Genomic DNA, 23,179 nt, shown 5'->3' with positions numbered 1-23,179 from the left:
AAGCACCGTCAGCCTCCCTCTCCAGACCCCTGACAAAAGAGTCGGTGGGATGCTCGTCCTCAGTACCGTGCCCTGAGTCCGACCAAGTGGTAGATCTTCAGGTGCCAGCCGACGCCCAAAGCACTGCACCGGCCTCTTCACCCTGCCCTGAGGAGCCGACTGCAGCCCCGCCTCCCTCCATCCCGCAGGAGGACTTCACGGCCCACCAAGAGCTCTTAAAGAGCATGGCAGCAAGCCTTCACCTCCAAGCAGAGGAGATGGAGGAGCCCACGGACTCCCTGTTCAATGTGTTGTCCCCATCGGCACCGGGTAGGGTGGCCTTGCTGCTCCATGAAGGGGTGGCTAAAATTTCAAATGCCCTGTGGCAAACACCGGCCTCAGCCCCTATATCAAAAAAGGCAGAATGCAAGTACTTTGTACCCACTAAAGGGCATGAGTACCTATATACCCACCCGGCGCCCAACTCCCTGGTGGTCAACCAGCCCTGACCCCAAAGAACAAAGACTCTCGGAGACTGGACTCTTTCGGAAGAAAAATGTATTCGTCTTTGAGCTTACAATTACAAGTGGAAAACCATCAGCCCCTCTTGGGTCGGTACTAATTTAATCTGTGGGGCTCCCTGCCTAAATTTGAGGTCTCCCTCCAGGAACGCGATAAGAAGGAGTTCAGGGTGCTGGTGGAGGAAGAGGCAACAGCAGCTCGGGCTTCCCTGCAGGCTGCCTCAGATGCTGCGGACATGGCCGCACGTTCCATGGCCTCTGCGGTGACCATGAGACAGGCGTCATGGCTTCTGCTCTCCGGGCTCTCTAGCAAGGCACAATCCTCCAAGCAGGATCTCCCATTTGATGGGAAAGCTCTATTCGCAGAGGAAATACAAGGCTGCATGGCATGAAGGACTCCCGCACCACCCCCCTCCCCCCCAGCCTGGACCCTCCAAGGGCAAGCAGGCAGGGAAAAGGTGATTTTTGACGGGACGCTCTGGGGCAACCCGCCAGTCCTCACCAGGGATCCACCCCAATAAAGCTTCCCTTCTCCAACCAGTTGTGTGCTTTCCTTCAGGAATGGTCTTGGCTCACATCGGACCAATGGGTCCTCAACACCATCTCCCGGGGTTACACCCTCCAGTTTACCTCCTCCCCTTTGCCCCCATCCTCCTTGGGGGACCCCTCGCACAAAGTGCTGCTTGAGCAGGAGGTGGTGCGGCTCCTCCGACTAGGAGTGATAGAGGTGGTGCCCGAGGAGTTCATGGGCAAGGGGTACTACTCCTGTTCTTTATACCGAAGGCCAAAGGGGGTCTCAGGCCCATACTGGACCTACAGGGTCTGAACCAGCACATGGTGAAGCTCAAGTTCCGCATGGTCTCCTTGGCCTCCATCATCCCCCCCCCCTCCCTGGATCCCGGGGACTGGTACACTGCCCTGGATCTACAGGATGTGTACTTCCACATCCACATATTCGAGGGGCACAGGCGCTTCCTGTGTTTCGTGGTGGGACAAAATCATAACCAATTTACGGTCCTCCCATTTGGGCTGTCCACTGCTCCCAGAGTGTTTACAAAATGCATGACGGTAATAGCGACCTACATCAGACGGTGGGGGGTACAGATATTTCCCAATCTGGAAGATTGGCTCGTCAAGGGCACCTCCCGGTCGCAGGTGAGGGATCACGTGGCGCTCCTCCTGTCCACATGCACCGCCTTGGGCCTACTAGTAAACAACACCAAGTCCACGTTAGTCCCGGTCCAGCGCATAAACTCTATCAGGAGTTTATCAGGGCACTCCTGGCCACAATGTCAGCCAAGGCCTCCCTCCTGCCTGACAAGTTTGAGACCCTGAAAGGTTTCATCGACTTGGTCATAAGGTTCCCGGTGACAATGGCCAAGGTTTGCCTGCAGCTCTTGGATCATATGTCGGCGTGCACGTACGTGGTCCGTCACACCAGACTCAGGATGAGGCCCCTCCAGCTCTGGTTGGCCTCGAATTTCTCTCAGGCCACAGACAGGATGGACAAGGTCCTCACCGTGCTGGACGCTGTGATTACCTTCCTGCGATGGTGGTCCACCCCGAACAGCATGCTCCAAGGGGTCCCTTTCAGGGACAGGGCCCTGTCGCTGGAGCTGGTGTCCGATGCATCGGAGCTGGGTTGGGGGGCCCACGTGGGGAGCTTTCAGACCCAAGGCCTGTGGTTGGCTCGGGACCTGAACATACACATAAACGTCAAAGAGCTGAGAGCAGTGCGGCTGGCATGTATGGCCTTCCGCTCGCACCTGGAGGGGAAGGTGGTCAGGTTTCCAACAGACAACGAGGCCTCGATGTTCTATATCCACAGGCAAGGTGGGGCCCGCTCCTCTGCCCTCTGCCTCGGAGCCCTCAGGCTGTGCTGTATAGCCCACGACATCCACCTGAAGGCCTTCCACTTACCGGGTGCCCACAACGAGAGGGCGGATCGCTTGAGCAGGGACTTCTCCTCGCAACACAAGTGGTCCTTCCACCTGGAAGTGGCCCACCGGCTCTTCCGAAGGTGGGGAACTCCCCAGGTGGACCTATTCGCGACTCAGCAGAACCGGCGATGCCCCCAGTTCTGCTCCTAGGGGGCCCTGGGGAGGGGCGCTATCTCCAATGCCTTTCTCCTGTCCTGGTCAGGCTGGCTTCGCTATGCCTTCCCCCTATTCCCTCTAATCAGCAGGGTCCTGGAGAAGATAAAGTCGGACAAGGCCCGAGTCGTCCTGATTGCCCCGGCGTGGCCCAGGCAGTATTGGTACGGGACCCTCACGGGCCTGGCGGTAGCTCTGCCATGACCGTTGCCGCTCCGCCCAGACCTGCTCTCACAGGACCAGGGCCACCTCCTCCATCCCAACCTAGCAGCTCTTCACCTTACGACATGGCTGCTCAATGGTTAGGTAGAGAGGAAAGGACGTGCTCAGAGCATGTTCAGCGTGTCCTCCTCGAAAGTAGACGGCCCTCCACTCCCCGCACTTATTTGGCAAAGTGGTCCTGGTTTTCTAGGTGGGTGGCAGACAAGGGGGTCTCCCCGGTGACCGCCCTGATCCAGCTTATCCTTGATTACCTCCTCCACTGAGGGCCCAGGGCATGGCACCCTCGTCCGTCAAGGTGAACCTGGCGGCCATATCGGCCTGCCATCCGCCGGTGCAAGGACACACGGTGTTTTCCCATACTATGACTGGCCAGTTCCTTAAGGGTCTAGACCATCTTTTCCCGTATTCTAGACCCCCGGTTCCACAGTGGGACCTAAACCTGGTGTTGGCTTGTCTCATGGGGCCCCCGTTTGAACCACTAGCCACGTGCTCCTGGTCTCACCTCTCATGGAAGGTGGCCTTCCTGGTTGCTGTCATGTCGGCCAGGCGAGTCTCAGAGCTCAGGGCCCTGACCTCCGAACCGCCGTACATGGTCTTTCATAAGGACAAGGTCCAGCTCCGCCCACACCCCACGTTCCTCCTGAAGGTGGTCTCCGCCTACCACGTGGGTCAGGACATCTTTCTACCGGTCCTCTGCCCCAACCTTCACACATCCAGTGAGGAACGCCGCCTCCACACGCTCGACGTGCGGCTGGCTCTGGCTTTCTACCTCCAGCGGACTAAGCCATTCAGAAAGTTCTCGCAACTGTTTGTCGCCCCGTCTGAGCATGCCAGGGGCCAGCTGATTTCCACTCAGCAGCTTTCCAATTGGATCACTTTGTGCATTTGTTCCTGTTATGAACTGGCGGGTGTTCCCCCACCACCCATTGTGGGGGCACACTCGAAAAGGTAACTGTTTTTTCTTAGTATAATAATCCTGACAAAATGGTTGTTTTTCTCTACTTTCTAAAGTAATGTACCATATATTAAAAAAGTGTAAAAAATTAAAGATTAATGCAAACAACTGCCTGTAGGTGGCTCCAAATGGGGGGACACGAGTACTGTGTGTATTCCTACACATGTACAACTGTTTCAGTATTATCTCATATTTACATTTAACATAAACTGTTTTTTTTCTTTTGGTTCCCATAAATCTGCTTTCTCATGTCATAGTTTTCAAAATGATCTTATAAGACTTATATTTGATAGTATTAAAGAACTGTTACACTAATTTTACTCTTGAACAGAATGTTCCTGTTGAACAGAAATTTATTTTTGCTATGAGACGCACAATATCAGAATTTTTTTACATAAATGAACAAGATAGTGACTGCAATAAACTTGTGTAATAGTTCATTGATAAGCTTAGCAGTGAACTCCAAATGAGAAAAGTATTCTGATTAACCAAAATAGTTTTATTCTGACTTTATACGACAAGTTCCAATTTTTAATATTATCTGTGCTGAGTAGTGACTGAAATAAACCAATCTGATTTTATAGTTGTGAAAAATGTAACTTGCTCAGGTTTAATTGTAGGTGTTCTCGAGAAATAGTTTTTAGACGTTTACGCTTTAACATTCTTTTTATTTCATCTAGTTCAATACCAGATGGAAATGATGCGAAGCCTTCGCCACGTAAACATTGATCATCTTCATGTTGGCTGGTACCAATCTACTTACTATGGCTCTTTTGTCACTCGTGCCCTCCTGGACTCCCAGTTCAGTTACCAACATGCAATTGAGGAGTCTGTAGTTCTCATTTACGGTTAGTATGAGGTTTCCTTTATTATTCTTTTCCCCTCTTAATATTATTACTACTATTTTTGTATTCTGTCTTTTGCCTGTAAGAGTAGCCTGGCAGGCCTTTTCAAGTAAATACCAACCCTGTGTCTGCAGCAGCCTCAGCAGCAGCTAAGTCTAGACAGGGTTTCCTTCTCTCTGTTTATTTTTCTTGCTATCAGAGCCCTGATGTGTACGTTTTGGAATGCTGGAGTAGCTGCTTCATTTTTATTCCTCCATCTCCCCTCCCTCGTTGAAGGGACTGGTGGAACTAGACCAGATGTCTAAAAACCCCCGATTGCTAGAGTGTCTGGCTCTGTACGTGACTGACCAATCATAACACAAATTGCCAAAGTTTTTATACCTCTGACAGAAGCATACAAAACCTGGACTGTTTCTTAGCACAAAGATTTTTTTATTTTCTGCCTATTTAATGGTGTTTCCTCAAGCTCTCCAGACCAGATGTTCTGTGCTGTATCAGAACCGTAGGCAATTTAACAGCTTTATAGCCTCCCCCTCCCCGAACACTCACAGTTTGCCATATCTGGCAGACTTGCATATAGTTTCCAGCTGAGAAGTAAATGTAACGTCCTGAGTATCTGTCAGAAAAAATACTAATGAATACGATCAATCTTATGAGCTGCCCCAAAATTGTTTCAGTATGTTAACAATTGGATTACAGTAAAGAACAAGTTGTTAAAGTATACTTATATTGGCTGGAAACATTGCATCATCAGACCTTGATGAATTTTCCACTTGTTCAAGTCTATTTTGGTTTTCATTTTATCACCGATTGCTAAAAGTTTGACTGTGTTACATTTCAGACAACATGAATGTTAACAGTTTTTATTCTAATATTGGCATACCTTAGCTGCTATCATGGTGCAAGTGTTAAGCTTCCCTGTCCTAGGAATTTAACAGTTTGTTTAGAAAACATTCCACTGAGCTCAAGACAGTATGTCAAGAGGAAGCTAATCTTTTTATGCATCAATTATGTTTTTGTCCCAAGCAATTAGACAGTTTGCCTAATATGAATTAGCCTATCACTAATCCTAAATCTCACTTTGGTATTAAGTGATTATGGTTTAGTAAATATTTTTATTTTACTACATAGTAGGTAGAGCTGCCTTTTTGTGAGGGGGAAACCTTTGTATTTCAGTGAGGCAGCCATCATATGCGTGTTGTTTGGGTAGTTTGTGCTAAGGAAAAGAAATCCGGAATTAGTACTTTTCTTATACACAAATTTAAGTCCCACATTTGCATTAGATGAGTAAATAGATGCATTACATGTAGTTCAGTTCTATTTTATATCTCATTACTACACTTCTAGTCAGGGCACCACAGTCCCTGTTGTGCTGATTTTTTTAGGTATTTAAATATAAATATGCAATATAATAATTTTCCTAAAACGTAAACCGTCCAAAGAAATATTCAAGTAGAGGAAGACTCTTTTTAAATCATCTTTGTAATTGTGTCCTTCCTCCATACTTTGTCTTAGATCCCATTAAGACTGCCCAAGGGTCTCTGTCGCTAAAGGCCTACAGACTGACTCCCAAACTGATGGAAGTTTGCAAAGAGAAAGATTTCTCTCCAGAAGCGTACGTATTTTAAAAGGATCTCTCTTCATGATCCTTCTTTTGGGGGGTGAGGGAGGGGAGGGAGTTGGGCAGGGGAGGAGGAGGAGGGTTAAAAGGAGATTTCAATTGATGTCAATTTCTGTGGAAACCAGATATGTAATTCCAGTGATGCATGTGTACTCAAATGCATTGACTAAGAAATGATGAAGATGTTGCTCCAAGCACTTCTACTATTGGCTTGGGGGAGCAACATTAACATATGTTTTGAAAGGATGTGCTGCATTCCATCACTCCAGCCATGGGATGCATGTTGTGAAGACAGCTGCAACTGGGAACAGAGGCAGAGATACATTGAAGTGATGGCAAAAGGGCAGAAATACACAAAGAAATAGAGAAAGGGAACAATCTCTTAAGGCCTTGTCTACATGGGGAAAATTGACCAGCATAAGTATTCTGGAATAACTATTTGTTATAGCTATTCCTTGGACACTATCTTCTGGAATAGAAGTAATTTTATTCCAGAATATTTACTGTGCTTCCAAAGCAGACCTTTCACTCTGTGCTGCCTAGCACAATGAGGCCTATTAGCACTATCACATTATCAATTATAAACGATCTCTTGGCCAAAAATAAAGAAACCTCTAAAAATACAGCTGTTCTTGAGACATGCTAATCAAATAACAAGTTTTACTATTTTTGTGGCAAGAAAATGTTTTGTGAATTATTTGATTGGTTACAACAATGCTGCTTGTTTGACCCTGCCATTGAGTAACCACTTATAATTGAAGCAGCTGCTAGCATGACATCTTTCCCCCTAATCATCTCAGTGCTCAGCATCAAAAAACAAACCCACGCAAAGCTTTCATTCAGAAAAACTGAACCATTTCACTGCTCAATGTCTAAAGATAACATTTCCAGTAGTTTGCTTCTTAGTCTAAAAAATGGAAGTGAATGTTTAGTTTCCAGCCTTAATGGAGCCACACATATTACACGTGCCCCCAAACTATTGTACCTTTATTTGTTGATCTGATGAAAGGTATCCGTGTCTATTTTGTCTGTTTAAAAATTAAAAGTGAGGGGTAATAAAGGTAAGGTAAAATGTTGTTATAAAAATAAGAAAATTCTATTCTGTTATTCTGACTAGAATTTAAATATATTTCATCATCCTCTTTTTAATTATGTAAAAGATTTAAAGTTATAAGTTCAGTTTCTGGAGAATGCAGCTTTCCATAGAAACATTAGTGTGTTTCATTGTAACATAGTAGTTGTGAATTTAGAACTTATTGCAGAGCTGTGTGGTGACTAGTCACTTCTAGTTAAGAAAACTGATGGTAAGGAAAACAGTAAAGGACTCTGGTGGGGCAGAGTCAACCTTGCCATTGTAGTCTTTTGCTGGAGGTTTATTCTTGTAAATAACTCATTAGTGATTAAAGCATCTGCTTTACTTTTGAGGACTTTTTCACTTGGTTAGTTTGTACAAGGCTTTATAAATGTAAAGTTTTTTTCATGCAAATGCCTCTCTTACCAAAGAGGCTTGAGTGTTGCTTGGCAATGGAGCTCTGGAAATCTAGGGCTCTACGGAATCACCAGCTGACTGTTGCTAGAACAAGAATAGAGACCCCAAGGAGCAAAGTTCCCGGTTGTATAAAAACTTTCTAAACTTGCTTCATAGGTTGAAAAAAGCAAATGTTGCATTTGAGCACATGTTTGAAGAAGTGCCCATTATAATTAAGAATTCGTACCTGATCAATGTTATGCTTTGGGAGCTGGAAAAGAAATCGGCAGTAGCAGATAAACACGAATTGCTCAGTCTGGCTGGCAGGTAAGTACTTGTTAAAATAATCGACGTATCTTTATTCATGTTCCTAAACTGCACTTTAACACCATAGTGAAATCCCAGCCTTGTTACAATCAATGGGAGTTTTGCCATTGACTTTAATGGAGCCAAGATTTTATCCCTCCTGTCCTGCTTTGAGTGAAGCAAAAACTACATGCTAAAAACACAGTGTTTAAAGTCAGAGAATAAATAATTTACATACTCAACGTGTACCTAGTAAACTTTGTAGTTAGTGTGTGTTTCTTCACTTTGTAGATCCAGCTAATGCTCAGCACCTACAAAATTTCCCAAATAGGTCTCAAAATAGAACAATATCTTTGGCTTCATTGTTTTTGTCAAATATAATATATGAATGATTTTATTAAAAAATAAAGCACATCTGTTCTGCTGAGCCAATAATATGCAGTTAAAAACGATAAACACTCCTAAACAAGAATATAGTGCTTGAAAAGAGTTTTCAATTACAGTTGACTTTACTAAGCCTGGTGTTGATGGTATCCATTTTGCTAAAAAGTAGCGTTAGGTTTGCTGAGAGTTTGAGAGCCCGGTGTCAGGTTGTCTCCTCTCTTCTGTGGCATCTCTATTACTGAAAGTTTGCAACCATGGCAGCCCATTCCATATGATCCTCTGCTAATCTCTTTGTGGGTGAATAGTCCTTTTCATCCACCCAGGATACCATATTGTCGATCCATGATCTTTTTCTGCCTTGTCATCTTCTGCCATCAACTTTCCATTCCAGTGTGTAAACATGCATTGCCTGCTGAACCTCTAATATGCCCTGCAAATTGAATCTTTCTTTCAGAAGATCTCTAATTAGTCTTTACTGAGTTCCCATAATCTCCAGTAGTTTTTTTGTTGGTTACACAATCTGTCCATATTTTTTCTAAATTCTTTTATAACACCATAATTCGAAGGACTGCAGTTTCTTTATTATCGATTTGTTTGAATGTACATGTTTCACCCCTGTAAGTCTGTTTTTTAGAGTTGGAATTTAGTCTTCAGATTTATGTCCCTTCTCATCAGATGTTTAATCTTCCAGAATATCGTTGTTTCTGCTATTCAGGTGCTGACTTCAATGTCCAATTTTCTATTTTCTGTAATGATGCTTCCCATGTAACAATAATGTCTCACTCACTACATGGCTGTGTCATTTACTGAAATCTTGCCTGTTTTCCTGTGATCCTTGCAAACCACTGTAGTTTTTGTCTTGTCCACATTCCTCTCTAGACCATCTTCTTTGCCATATTCATATATAATCTCCACTGACTTACTCAGACCTTCTTCTGAATCATCCAACAGCTTTGTCATCTTCATAGTGAGTGTTATTCATTTTCCATTCCTCTTAATCAAAGAAACACAAGAAGGTATTAATTTCATCAGTCACTATAAATGTACAACCTTGCTTCACTTCTCTCTTGATCTCTCTTAGGTTTCCATTTTCATCTCCCATTATAATAGCCTTCCGATTCCAGTATAATGGTTTAAAAAGTCTTAAAATTCTGATTTTATTTGGTTTAAAATTTAAAAATGAATCTGTAAGTTCCTATAATAAAGTCTCTGGAGCTTTTTAACAGAGTATACAATAGAATTTAAAAATAATTTTTTGATTTAGTAATTTTTGTTGTAGGTTAGAAATGAGTTAACGATTTCTAGCATTTAGCTGTTGTAAATATTTTTTTTCGCAAAATACCCCTGGACAATAGTATAAGAAATGCTGATTATAATTTTATCACAGGTTTAGATTACGGGGCTGATGAAGAAAACAAAGAATTACTTTGTGGTGTAGAAGATGGGATGTATTGACTATTGTGTGATGGTTTCAATATGTAATCCTTCTTTTTCTGTAGAGACCAGTGTGATGGAATTGCATTCCATCACAAAGAGCTGCCAGGATTCTCACTTCCTGGTCTGGGCTTCCCAGTACCAAACTGGCTCCAAGTTTTTAAAGGTTTCTTTGGCCCATAATGGCCGTGTGTGAGCCACACCCAGTATTGGTTGTTCAGTTGCCATCTGAACGGAGGCACTGCCTCTGGAACCTGCCTGTGAGTTCCCTCTTGACCATGATCAGCAAAGGCCTGTAGGAGCTGTGCTTTTGCCTGTCATGGCACTAATTCTTCCAATTTCATCCAAGGTTGCCCTGACGGAGGCCATCTTCTCGCCCTCTGCTGGGAGTAATTGGCGCACTCAACACATTTGGAGTGGAGGGATTTTTTGAGATACTTGCAGCCCAGAGTTGATGCCCTTGCCTAGATAATTTGGGGGAGGTTCAAACTGAAGGTAAAGGGGATGAAGGATTGTTTGAATTGGGAGGAGCTGGAAAACTACTTTTCAGATAAGAATCATAGACTTTAAGGTCAGAAGGGACCATTATGATCATCTAGTCTGACCTCCTGCACAACGCAGGCCACAGAATCTCACCCACCCACTCCTGTATCAAACCTGTGTCTGAGCCATTGAACTCCTCAAATCATGGTTTAAAGACTTCAAGGTGCAGAAAATCTTCCAGCAAGTGACCCGTGCCCCACGCTGCAGAGGAAGGCAAAAAACCCCCAGGGCCTCTGCCAATCTGCCCTGGAGGAAAATTCCTTCCTGACCCCAAATATGGCGATCAGCTAAACCCTGAGCATGTGGGCAAGACTCACCAGGTGCCAGACACCCAGGAAAGAATTCTCTGTAGTAACTCAGATCCCACCCCATTTAACATCCCATCACAAGCCATTGGGCATATTTACTGCTAATAGTCAAAGACTAATTAATTGCCAAAATTAAGCTATCCTATTATACCATCCCCTCCATAAACTTATCAAGCTTAATCTTGAAGCCAGATGTGTCTTTTGCCCCCACTACTCCCCTTGGAAGGCTGTTCCAGAACTTCACTCCTCTGATGGTTAGAAACCTTCATCTAATTTCACGTCTAAACTTCCTGGTGGCCAGTTTATATCCATTTGTTTTTGTGTCCACATTGGTACTGAGCTTAAATAATTCCTCTCCCCTAGTATTTATTCCTCCAATATATTTGTAGAGAGCAATCATATCTCCCCTCAGCCTTCTTTCGGGTAGGCTAAACAAGCCAAGCTCTTTGAGTCTCTTTTCATAAGACAGGTTTTCCATTCCTTGGCTCATCCTAGTAGCCCTTCTCTGCACCTGTTCCAGTTTGAATTCATCCTTCTTAAACATGAGAGACCAGAACTGCACACAGTATTCCAGATGAGGTCTCACCAGTGCCTTGTATAACGGTACTATCTCTACTGGAAATACCTCGCCTGATGCATCCCAAGACTGCATTAGCTTTTTTCACGGCCATATCACATTGGCGGCTCATAGTCATCCTGTGATCAACCAATACTCCAAGGTCCTTCTCCTCCTCTGTTACTTCCAACTGATGCGTCCCCAGCTTATAACAATTCTTGTTATTAATCCCTAAATGCATGACCTTGCACTTTTCACTATTAAATTTCATCCTATTACTATTACTCCAGTTTAAGAGGTCATCTAGATCTTCCTGTATGATATCCCGTTCCTTCTCTGTATTGGCAATACCTCCCAGCTTTGCGTCATCCGCAAACTTTATTAGCACATTCCCACTTTTTGTGCCAAGGTCAGTAATAAAAAGATTAAATAAGATTGGTCCCAAAACTGACCCCTAAGGAACTCCACTAGTAACCTCTCTCCAGCCTGACAGTTCACCTTTCAGTACGACTCATTGTAGTCTCCCCTTTAACCAGTTCTTTATCCGCCTTTCAATTTTCATATTGATCCCCATCTTTTCCAATTTAGCTAATAATTCCCCATATGGAACCATATTGAATGCCTTACTGAAATTGAGGTAAATTAGATCCACTGCATTTCCTTTGTCTAAGAAATCTGTTACCTTCTCAAAGGAGGAGATCAGGTTGGTTTGGCATGATCTACCTTTTGTAAAACCATGTTGTAATTTGTCCCAATTACCATTGACCTCAATGTCCTTAACTACTTTCTCCTTCAAAAATTTTTCCAAAACCTTGCATACTACATACAGATGTCAAACTAACAGGCCTGTAGTTGCCCGGATCACTTTTCCCCCTTTCTTAAAGATAGGAACTATGTTGGCAATTCTCCAATCATACAGTACAACCCCTGAGTTTACAGATTCATTAAAAAATTCTTGCTAATGGGCTTGCAATTTCATGTGCCAGTTCCTTTAATATTCTTGGATGAAGATTATCTGGGCCCCCCCGATTTAGTCCCATTAAGCTGTTCGAGTTTGGCTTCTACCTCGGATGCGGTAATATCTACCTCCATATCCTCATTCCCATTTGTCATCCTACCATTATCCCTAAGCTCCTCATTAGCTTTATTAAAGACTGAGGCAAAGTATTTGTTTAGATATTGGGCCATGCTTAGATTATCCTTAACCTCCACTATATCCTCAGTGTTTAGCGGTCCCACTTCTTCTTTCTTTGTTTTCTTCTTATTTATATGGCTATAGAACCTTTTACTATTGGTTTTAATTCCCTTTGCAAGGTCCAACTCTACATGGCTTTTGGCCTTTGTCACTTTATCCCTACATGTTCTGACCTCAGTAAGGTAGCTTTCCTTGCTGATCACTCCTATCTTCCACTCCTTGTAGGCTTTCTGCTTTTTCTTAATCAACTCTCTGCGATGCTTGCTCATCCAGCTTGGTCTGCAACTCCCGCCTATGAATTTTTCCCCCTTTCTTGGGATGCAGGCTTCTGATAGTTTCTGCAACTTTGACTTGAAGTAATTCCAGGCCTCCTCCACCTTTAGATCCCCCAAGTTCTTCAGTCCAAATCCACTTCCCTAACTAATTTCCTTAATTTTTTAAAGTTAGCCCTTTTGAAATCAAAAACCCTAGTCACAGATCTATTTTTGTTTGTCTACTCCAAGATACGTTCACTGCAGCGGAATGAGATTATGACTTCTCATGGGAGGATCTAACATTTCTCCAGAAATGGTCCAAGCAGCAGGTCTTGTGTTGAAACATGTCCAGGAATCTAGAGGTGGCATGATGGATACCTTAGCCAAGTAACCTCATCCAATAAGGTTGCCATTCCTTTGCAACCTATTTTCAACCAGCTGGTGGAGGTTACAATAGATGCTTTACACAGCTGCTTGTGCCTTAATCTGTATAAAAGAAATATGTACTCCTTGAGGGTCATACTTATCCGGTCTTCTGTAATGGCGATGTTGTGATTTCTGTCGTGGGGCAGGAAAAGCTTGAGGATTTGCCTTTACATCAGGGAGAATTTCTTTGGGGAGCTGGCAGAGGCCTCATTGCATTCAGAAAATCAAGGTATCCCTGAATTCTCTTTGCCAGGTGCCTGCCCATAATACCCCTTCCACAAGAGCCAAAAGGAAAAATCACTACTTCATAAACCAGCATTTACTTTGTATTCAGGCTGTCAGAACCTTCTCTTGGCCCAAGTGTTCCTACTCTTACCCACGTAGCCCTTGGTCATCTCTGACATGAGTCCTGAGCCTTGTTTAGAAGGACTACAAGCACAGGTTTCAGAAAACCCTCAGACTGTACACATACAAACCCCATCCCAGCAAAGAATGGTGTTGGATTCCTTATCCGGAAAAGATACTTCAGGGAATCTAGCTCCTCCTGGCAAAGAGACCTTTCAAGCCTCTAACACTATGAAGAGAACTACATGGTATTCAGAAAGACAAGAGAGCTCTGACCCATCCTAGATATCAGTGACCTATATCAGTATTACTCATAGATTCATATATAAGGCCAGAAGGGCCCACTGTGACCATCTAATCTGACTTCTTGTATGTTAGATAAAGGAAGCATTTACTGTGGGAGACATGTTCCTAGAAGAAGGCAACTGACTCTGTGCTCTGATCCTTTTGGACATTAACATGCACATAGGGATATTTCCAGTGCATATAAGAAATATCTTGTGTTTGTCATGGGGAAATAGCACCTCCAATTTCATGTGTTGTTTTTTGATTTGGCATCTACTGTGTCTCTTTGTGAAATGCTTGGCAGTAGTCATGGCTTTCCAAGCACCTTCCATCCAAACTGTAGTGATGGCAGTTATGTAGAAGCAAGAGGAAGACCAAAGACAGGGTAGGCCCACTGCTTAGTGAAGAGGGAGAAACAGTAACAGGAAACGTGGAAATGGCAGAGATGCTTAATGACTTCTTTGTTTCGGTCTTCACCGAGAAGTTTGAAGGAATGCCTAACATAGTGAATGCTAATGGGAAGGGGGTAGGTTTAGCAGATAAAATAAAAAAAGAACAAGTTAAAAATCACTTAGAAAAGTTAGATGCCTGCAAGTCACCAGGGCCTGATGAAATGCATCCTAGAATACTCAAGGAGCTAGTAGAGGAGGTATCTGAGCCTCTAGCTATTATCTTTGGAAAATCATGGGAGACGGGAGAGATTCCAGAAGACTGGAAAAGGGCAAATATAGTGCCCATCTATAAAAAGGGAAATAAAAACAACCCAGGAAACTACAAACCAGTTAGTTTAACTTCTGTGCCAGGGAAGATAATGGAGCAAGTAATTAAGGAAATCCTCTGCAAACACTTGGAAGGTGGTAAGGTGATAGGGAACAGCCAGCATGGATTTGTGAAGAACAAATCATGTCAAACCAATCTGATAGCTTTCTTTGATAGGATAACGAGCCTTGTGGATAAGGGTGAAGCTGTGGATGTGGTATACCTAGACTTTAGTAAGGCATTTGATACAGTCTCGCATGATATTCTTATCGATAAACTAGGCAAATACAATTTAGATGGGGCTACTGTAAGGTGGGTGCATAACTGGCTGGATAACCGTACTCAGAGAGTTGTTATTAATGGTTCCCAATCCTGCTGGAAAGGCATAACGAGTGGGGTACCGCAGGGGTCTGTTTTGGGACCGGCGCTGTTCAATATCTTCATCAACGACTTAGATATTGGCATAGAAAGTACGCTTATTAAGTTTGCGGATGATACCAAACTGGGAGGGATTGCAACTGCTTTGGAGGACAGGGTCATAATTCAAAATGATCTGGACAAATTGGAGAAATGGGCTGAGGTAAACAGGATGAAGTTTAACAAAGACAAATGCAAAGTGCTCCACTTAGGAAGGAAAAATCAGTTTCACACATACAGAATGGGAAGAGACTGTCTAGGAAGAAGTACGGCAGAAAGGGATCTAGGGGTTATAGTGGACCACAAGCTAAATATGAGTCAACAGTGTGATGCTGTTGCAAAAAAAGCAAACATGATTCTGGGATGTATTAACAGGTGTGTTGTGAGCAAGACACGAGAAGTCATTCTTCCGCTCTACTCTGCTCTGGTTAGGCCTCAGCTGGAGTACTGTGTCCAGTTCTGGGCACCGCATTTTAAAAAAGATGTGGAGAAATTGGAAAGGGTCCAGAGAAGAGCAACAAGAATGATTAAAGGTCTTGAGAACATGACCTATGAAGGAAGGCTGAAAGAATTGGGTTTGTTTAGTTTGGGAAAGAAAAGACTGAGAGGGGATATGATAGCAGTTTTCAGGTATTTAAAAGGGTGTCATAAGGAGGAGGGAGAAAACTTGTTCACCTTAGCCTCTAAGGATAGAACCAGAAGCAATGGGTTTAAACTGCAGCAAGGGAGGTGTAGGTTGGACATTAGGAAAAAGTTCCTAACTGTCAGGGTGGTTAAACACTGGAATAAATTGCCTAGGGAGGTTGTGGAATCTCCATCTCTGGAGATATTTAAGAATAGGCTAGATAAATGTCTATCAGGGATGGTCTAGACAGTATTTGGTCCTGCCATGCGGGCAGGGGACTGGCTTCGATGACCTCTCGAGGTCCCTTCCAGTCCTAGAATCTATGAATCTATGAAGTCAAGCTTGGAGTCAAGAGCCTCTGCCAGGGGATTTCACACCCAAGGAACTTGGTCTTTCCTCATAAAACCTTCCCTCGCATATTCGTGTTCTGGAGGAGTGTGGTTCTGAAAATATTAAGGATCTTACGAGGCATATCCCCAAAGGCGACCCAAATTGTAACAGACAATCAGGCCACCATATTTTGTATAAATGCACAGGGATGTGCTAAGCATTACCTTCAATGTCAGGATGCCTTGCAGCTGTAGGAGTTTGGGGCGGGGGGAGGTCTGTCCCACAATATGCTTCTGGTTGCCATGTAATTAGCAGGGTAAAAAATACAGTTGGACATGCAATCAGTCTGTGACTGATATTCACAAATAGTCTTTATTAGGCAAGTGGTGGATCAGATCTTCCTTATAGAATCATAGAAATGTAGGACTGGGGAAACGGAGGCAGAGAGTGTGTAAGTTTATTGTCCAAAAGCACAGAACTGAGAATATAGGACTCCTAGTCCTATGCCCTTTTTAAAGGCTGTTCCCACATCGGTCTGTAAAAGTGCTCTCTCAGCACCTCCAACCCCTAAATCAGAGTACAGTAACAGGGTTTTCCATCACCATCTTGATCACACAGCGTTATCCACCACAGGAAGAGGGGAATGTTTTTGAAGAAGGGGACGTAGTTCCTTAGTGGTGGAAGGAGGAAGAGTGGCTGCAGAGAGACTGGTTGACCCTTCCCAAACAGTGCAACTGCCACATAATTTTTCTTATACACACTCTTGCCACTCTGTCCCTGATCTTTATTTGAAGGGGAAAAAATTAATTTGGCAATCCATTCAGTGAGATATCACCTTTTATGTAGAGCGGAATACAATGAATTGTTACAGTTTTTTGTCCTATGGAAGGGAATAGCATCTTCTAAATAAGTGTCTTTATTACTAAATTTTCTCTACAGAGATTGAGACTGTGCAGAAGCCTACATTTTTATGCAAAAGTGAGCCTCTTCCACAGATGTCTTTCCTTAGATGATATGTCTCCTTTGCCTGGCATTTGGACTTGACAAATAAGTTTTAGGTGTTTAATAAACTCCTCTTTACCTGCAAGGATTTACTGCACCATACCAGCTGAGTGACATGGAGCTATACATTCTTTGGTTGTAGAGGGTGATGAAAACAATTTCACTAATTTTGTTTTACCAAGTGTTATATTTGTATTTTATTAAATATGGATTCCTGTCAGGCTTTGTAAAACAAGCTTTTATTTAATTTGCTTCATAGACATGCTTCATAGATGTGTTTGTATGTACATTTACACTCTCAAAAATCAGTTCTTGTTGGTCCTTTTTTTTTTTTTTAAAGGAGGTAGGAGCAAGAATTGGCGTAAGATGTATGAGATAACTATGGAAAACTTGGTCCTGTAGTTAGAGCATACTTATCACTTCATGTCTCAGTTCACATCTGTTTAAGTTATCGGTTTTCAGCTTTTAGTTTCCCTGGCAATGAAAGCAAACACCATATTACTACAACTTCTAACAATAACTCCCTGTTTCAGTATTCTGCTAAACTGAACTGGCCCCAGAGAGATTCACATAAAATCATTCTCTGTAACTAGCTGTATTTCATGTGGACACTATCTGTATAATAATTATGTATTTGTGATACCCACATGCCCTACAAGGCCATTAGTGTGCGTGTACACATAGGCACTTGCTTCTGATAATATCCAGTGCGAACACTCTGGGTAATATAAACTCTATAAAAAGTGGAAAATACACACACCCATGGTCATGGCAGTATTCCACGGTTCTAATATCATACAGTTAAAATGCCCAAAAAACAAACAAACCCCAAAACAAAAAAAACAAAGCAGGAAGTTCAAAAATAATTATAGAAACACCTTACTTGCTGCTGTATAGTTGAAGCTTTTATCCCCTCTTCCCACCCCCCAAGAGATTTTAAAACTTGAGTAGAAAATAAACGGTGGGGTGAACAGGAGACTCTGCTTAGAGTGAATTGTCAAATAGTAGGTCCAATACTTAGAGACAATGATGAGCTCCCTTAGCTACTTTCTAAGCATATACCATGCTGTGCTTGGTGCACAAGCTGCTTTAAGCTGTAACTCTGTATTTCCTGGCTTTTATAGGAGCAATTTACACTTTTAAAGGCTACGTTTGTGTGTTGGGAGGGGTGCGGGGGTAAACTATATACTATTCCCTTAGATTTATGCCACTATCATATCTGCTGGTTGTTTCCAGTTGGAATACACACAGCACATAAAGAACCTTTAGAAAAGTGAAGAGTGCAGAGAGAATGCATTGTAAAAGATCGAGGGAAATAATCATATGGACAGTCTAGAGGAGTAGTGGCTATATGATTCTGATGTAGAAGTACACAAAACAGGGTGGCTAACTAAAAACTAGTAATAATGTATTTCAGTAGAGAAAAGAAAAATGGAGTCTGTGTGACTAACTTGGCCTGGAGCCAAGTATGGCTGAGCACTGCTCACTCTGAAGCCAGCAAGCCCTGCTTCCAGTCAGTCAAAGAGGTAAAATACAAAGCAGTGATATCCCTTCCCCCAAGCTCCTATTGGTATGAATGCTGTCACCATAAATACCATACTAAAAGTTTTGTGAAAATAATTATTTTGCTTAAGAACATAAGAATGGCCATACTGGTCCATCTAGCCTCATATCTTGTCTCCAACAGTGGCCAGTACCAGAGCTTCAGGGGGAGTATACAGAACATAGCAGTTTTGGAGAGATCTACCCAGTCTTCCCCTCCTGGCTTCTGGCCATCAGAGGTTCAGGGACACTCAGAGCATGGAGTTGCATCCCTGACCATCTTGGCTAATAGCCATTGATGGACCTATCCTCCATGAATTTATCTAATTCTTCTTTGAATCCAGCTATATTTTTGGCCATCACAACATCCCATGGCAATGAGTTCTACAAGTTAATTGTGTGTTGTGTGAAAAAGTGCTTCCCCTTGTTGGTATTAAACTTACTGCCTATTAATTTAATCCGGTGACCTCTGTTTTTTGTATTGTGGGAAAAGTTAAATAACACTTCTGTATTCACTTTTTCCACAACATTCATGATTTTATAGACCTCTGTTATATCCGCCCTCATCTGAACAGCCCTAATATTTAGTATCCTCATATGGAAGCCATTCCATACTCTTGACCACCTTCATTGCCCTTCCCTGAACCTTTCCAATTCTGCTTTTTGAGATGGGGTGAACAGAAATGGACACGATATTAAATACATTGTGTGGCTGCACCATGTATTTACATAGTGGTATTATATTTTCTACATTCTTTTTATCCTTTTCCTAATAGTTCCTAACATTCTATTAGCTTTGTTGACCACTGCTGTGCATTGAGCTGAAGTTTTCAGAGAACTGTCTGCAATGACTCCTCGATCTTTCTTGAATAGTAACAACTAATTGAGAACTACACATGTGTGTAATTGAGCTTATTTTTTTCCAGTGTGCATTACTTTGACCTGTCAAGGTTGAATTTCATCTGTCACTTTGTTGTCCAGTCACCCAGTTTTGTGAGATCTGCCTGTAAATCTTAGTTAAGTCCAAAGCAGACTACAGTCTTGAAACTATCCAGATTATTTGAATATGTTGAACGGCACAGGTCAAAGTATGTATCCTTGGGGGATCCTGCTGTTTACCCCTCTCCATTGTGAAAAACTCACCACTTATTCCTACCCTTGGTTTTTCTGTCTTTTTAGCTAGTTACTGATCCATGAGAGAATCTTCCCTGTTATCCCATGACTACTTAGTTCCCTTAAGAGTTGGTGAGGGACCTTTGTCAAGGCTTTCTGGAAATCCAAGTACTCTGTCAACTGGGTCATGCTTATCCACCTGCTTGTTGACACCCTCAAAGAATTCTAATGCATTGATGAGGCATGATTTCCTTTTTCTTCCCCCCAATATGTTACATTCATCTATGCGTCTAATCATTCTGTTCTTTACTCTAGTTTCTACCAGTTTGCCCAGCAGTGAAGTTAGGTATACTGTCTTGTAATTGCCAGGATCACCTCTGGAGCCCTTTTTAAAAACTGTTGTTACATTAGCTGCCTTCCAGTTATCTGGTACAGAGGTTTGTTTCAGCAATAGGTTTCAAATTACAGTTAGTCGTTCTGCAATTTCATATTTGAGTTCCTTCTGAACTCTTGGGTGAAAACCGTCTTGTCCTGCGGTGATATCTTGAAAATTCAACTTTCCTGTAAAATATTGAACATAAATTTCCCCCCCCCCCCGCCAGTGGTAATAAAAATTGTTACAGACTGCATTTGTCTGGATAAGTTTGCCAATCATATAACCTAAATTGGACCCACCCAGCCATGCTGCTTCCATATGGCCTGCGGTATGGAATGTTGAATTGGCCTGACTGGAAGCAACTCCATCTGTCAATGACTAAAGGGCAAGTGATATCTTCAAAACTTCCAAGTATGGCTTGGTAGCCTAGTTAATTTTATGAATCCTTGAAGAATGTTTAACTGATCCATCAAGAGACCCAGGAAGATTGCATAGGGCTACCAGTGACTTTAAACCAAGCATATGGAACATAGCCATTGTATTGGAACTGTTTAGGGGTGCACATCACAAATCCGTCACACTGTTTTGGATACATTTTGGCCTGGATCTGGAAATTGTAGGTGATTGAGGTTAGGAAGTGGCTTTATGGAGCTAAGTGAGGGAGTCTTCCCACACCTTCTTTCTGCTTGCACACTGTACTTGACTGAAACCAAGTTTTCCCCTGAAGCTCCCTATTAGCTGCTGAGTATAGATGTTCAGAAAGCTATGACCACAGACGCTTAGATATTATGGTGATGGAAGCCAAATACTTAGATAGATATATGGTTATACTGGGCCTGGACTTTCACTAGCAGTAACTTTCTCTCTCCAATTATTATTATTATTTTTTTTTTATTAAAGAAAAATGTTGAAACACATTGGGTGGTATGTGGCAGACATTCTGGTGGAACTGTCCTTAATAAATGGTTTTCAATAAATGCATACCATGTTACTATGAATTTACAGGAGGAAACTAACTAGCTGTACTATTGGGCAAGAACAGTGGTCAAGCGACTTTTTTGAATGCATTTGAATTTTAAAATATTTTTCTGGTTAACTTTACCAGTAAGAAATTACGTTTGTATTTCAGTAATCACTTGGGGAAGAGCCTGCAATTGCTGATGGACAGAGTGGATGAAATGAGCCAGGATATAGTTAAATACAACACTTACCTGAGGAACACAAGCAAGCAGCAGCAGCAGAAACACCAGGTTGGTAGCTGAGAGAAGCTGAATCAAAGCTTTTTTTCCCACAAAATAAGGGTGAAGCATCATATAAGGCTACATTTAATACCATTCAAACTACACTTTAGAAGTTCCCTGCATGTCAGCTGCTACATATAGAGGTTTGTTCAGAAAGCTAACTTCTGTGCATTATTTAAAACTCTTTGCCCCAAACATCTGCCTACTTAAAACAGAGAGATGGTAACATCAGGTGACAAACTCTGTATTCACTTTGTATTGCCAAGATTATGTGAATAATGCAGAGAGGCATTTATTTGGAAAATCCGAGTGAAGTAGCTTCCAGGGTGTTGCACCTCATTTCTTTACTAACTTTAATTGCTTTAGTAGTGGATCATTGCAGTGTAGTTAACAGTCTGTACTTCATTTAAAAAACGGAGCAATTGTGATTAAGAGCAAGCAATTTTGATAAGAAACAAGAAACCAGCTGCTGAGAAGTGGATGGTGCAATGTAATGTAACTCCCTCACATACAGATATATGAATGTTTAACCTTTTCTTCATTAATGTGGCCTGAAGACCACATTTGTCATTGCTGCTGAAAAATTGTTGATTGACAACATTTCGTACCTGATAGCATACTGAAATGCATCCAGGTACCTCTGCGCTGATGTATCAAACTAATGATTAAAATATCCTGTGTATCTTTTGGCCTTCAGATTTAAATATATTTGCTATGAGTTTAAGTGAGCAAGATACCGATTAAAGTTTATGCCTTTACTATCTGCATATATCTAGCTAATCCCAACATATATTTTTATATCTATGGTACCATACAAAATACATTAAATGGCTTCTAAAATTTTTACATCTCTTTAAACATAAATGTAACATTTCTTTATAGTTTAGTTTAAGCACCATTTTTGTAAAAACGTAAATATTCAGCTAATGGCTGAAAAAATGGTCTTGCTTCACTTAATTTAAAAATATTGTAAAAATAGAATTGAAGAGGAAAGAACTATAAGAGCAAGCTGTAAACACCTTCTAGTCAAATTACTTAATTTCTTCCTTCTAGTGGCCCATACAGTAATGACTTCTAAGTGGCAACATCATACCCAAGCACTTGTAATGGATAAAAGAACTAATAAAGCTTGAGATGTACTGATGGGCAATAACTTGTTTTAATCAACTCTGTATCATTAATTTGTGGTTTTCACTCTTCAGCTGAAGAACATTATTAAGGGGTCTTTTCCCCCTGCCATATAGCAACAACATTGTGTTGACGTAGGACTTAGGAATTTCTAAATTTGTATTTATTTATTTTTAACTGCTGCAAAATTACATAAAGAATTAGCTTCTTGTACACTCTTAAATTCTAGTCACTCATTTGACTGTTTGAGAAAATTGAGTCTTTTGCACCCTGCTGATCTTTCTATCAAATACACTGCTGACTTAGCTTCAGTAAAAATGGATTTTAACCCCCTTCCAATATAGAATGTTACAGTACATCTTTCTGCTTACAAAAGTCCCAACTCAAAAGTAAAGTTAAACATATTTTTTATAAAACCCCTATTGATATATAGGCATGTTGAGTGTAGTTAATTTCAGTTTGTACTTTTGGGGGATTGGACAGGATTTATTAAATAAAATCCACAAATGGGTGAAGTAACTCCTTTAATTTCTTTGTTGGCTGCATTTGAGAAGCTTCTCTTTAGTCAGCTATACTTGTGTTAAGAATCCTACCACCATCTGTGTTTGTTGCATTGTTTCCAGTACCAACAGAGACGTCAGCAAGAAAACTTACAGCGACAGAGTCGAGGAGAGCCTCCGCTTCCTGAAGAGGACATGAGCAAACTGTTCAAACCTCCACAGCCCCCTGCCAGAATGGATTCACTGCTTATTGCAGGTAATGGTTCTGGAGATCTTTCTCACTTCGTAGCCACAGGAAAAATATAGTTGTTACCCTTAATATCCTGCTTTCACTTTACATATGATGTCATGTGATATCTCAGTGTTTGCACTGTTTCCCTTTGCTTAGTCTCTCTAGGGAAATACC

The 23,179-nt window shown here is 42.1% G+C and overlaps 1 protein-coding gene across 1 annotated transcript in view; it reads left to right on the top strand.

The window, feature by feature from the left end:
- The window catches only part of EIF3H (eukaryotic translation initiation factor 3 subunit H), a 142,571-nt gene that overhangs the window by 117,155 nt on the left and 2,237 nt on the right, over positions 1 to 23,179 (top strand). The window contains exons 3-7 of the mRNA XM_008168297.4: positions 4,451 to 4,618; positions 6,131 to 6,230; positions 7,882 to 8,031; positions 21,034 to 21,154; positions 22,897 to 23,029. Coding sequence (XP_008166519.1) covers positions 4,451 to 4,618; positions 6,131 to 6,230; positions 7,882 to 8,031; positions 21,034 to 21,154; positions 22,897 to 23,029 — 672 coding nt within the window. The remainder of the gene's footprint in view (positions 1 to 4,450; positions 4,619 to 6,130; positions 6,231 to 7,881; positions 8,032 to 21,033; positions 21,155 to 22,896; positions 23,030 to 23,179) is intronic.

This window comes from Chrysemys picta, chromosome 2, assembly GCF_011386835.1.
Source record: "Chrysemys picta bellii isolate R12L10 chromosome 2, ASM1138683v2, whole genome shotgun sequence".
Taxonomy (NCBI): Eukaryota; Metazoa; Chordata; order Testudines; family Emydidae; genus Chrysemys; species Chrysemys picta.
Note: the sequence above shows the minus strand (reverse complement) of the source record. Positions and strands in the feature narration are given on the sequence as shown.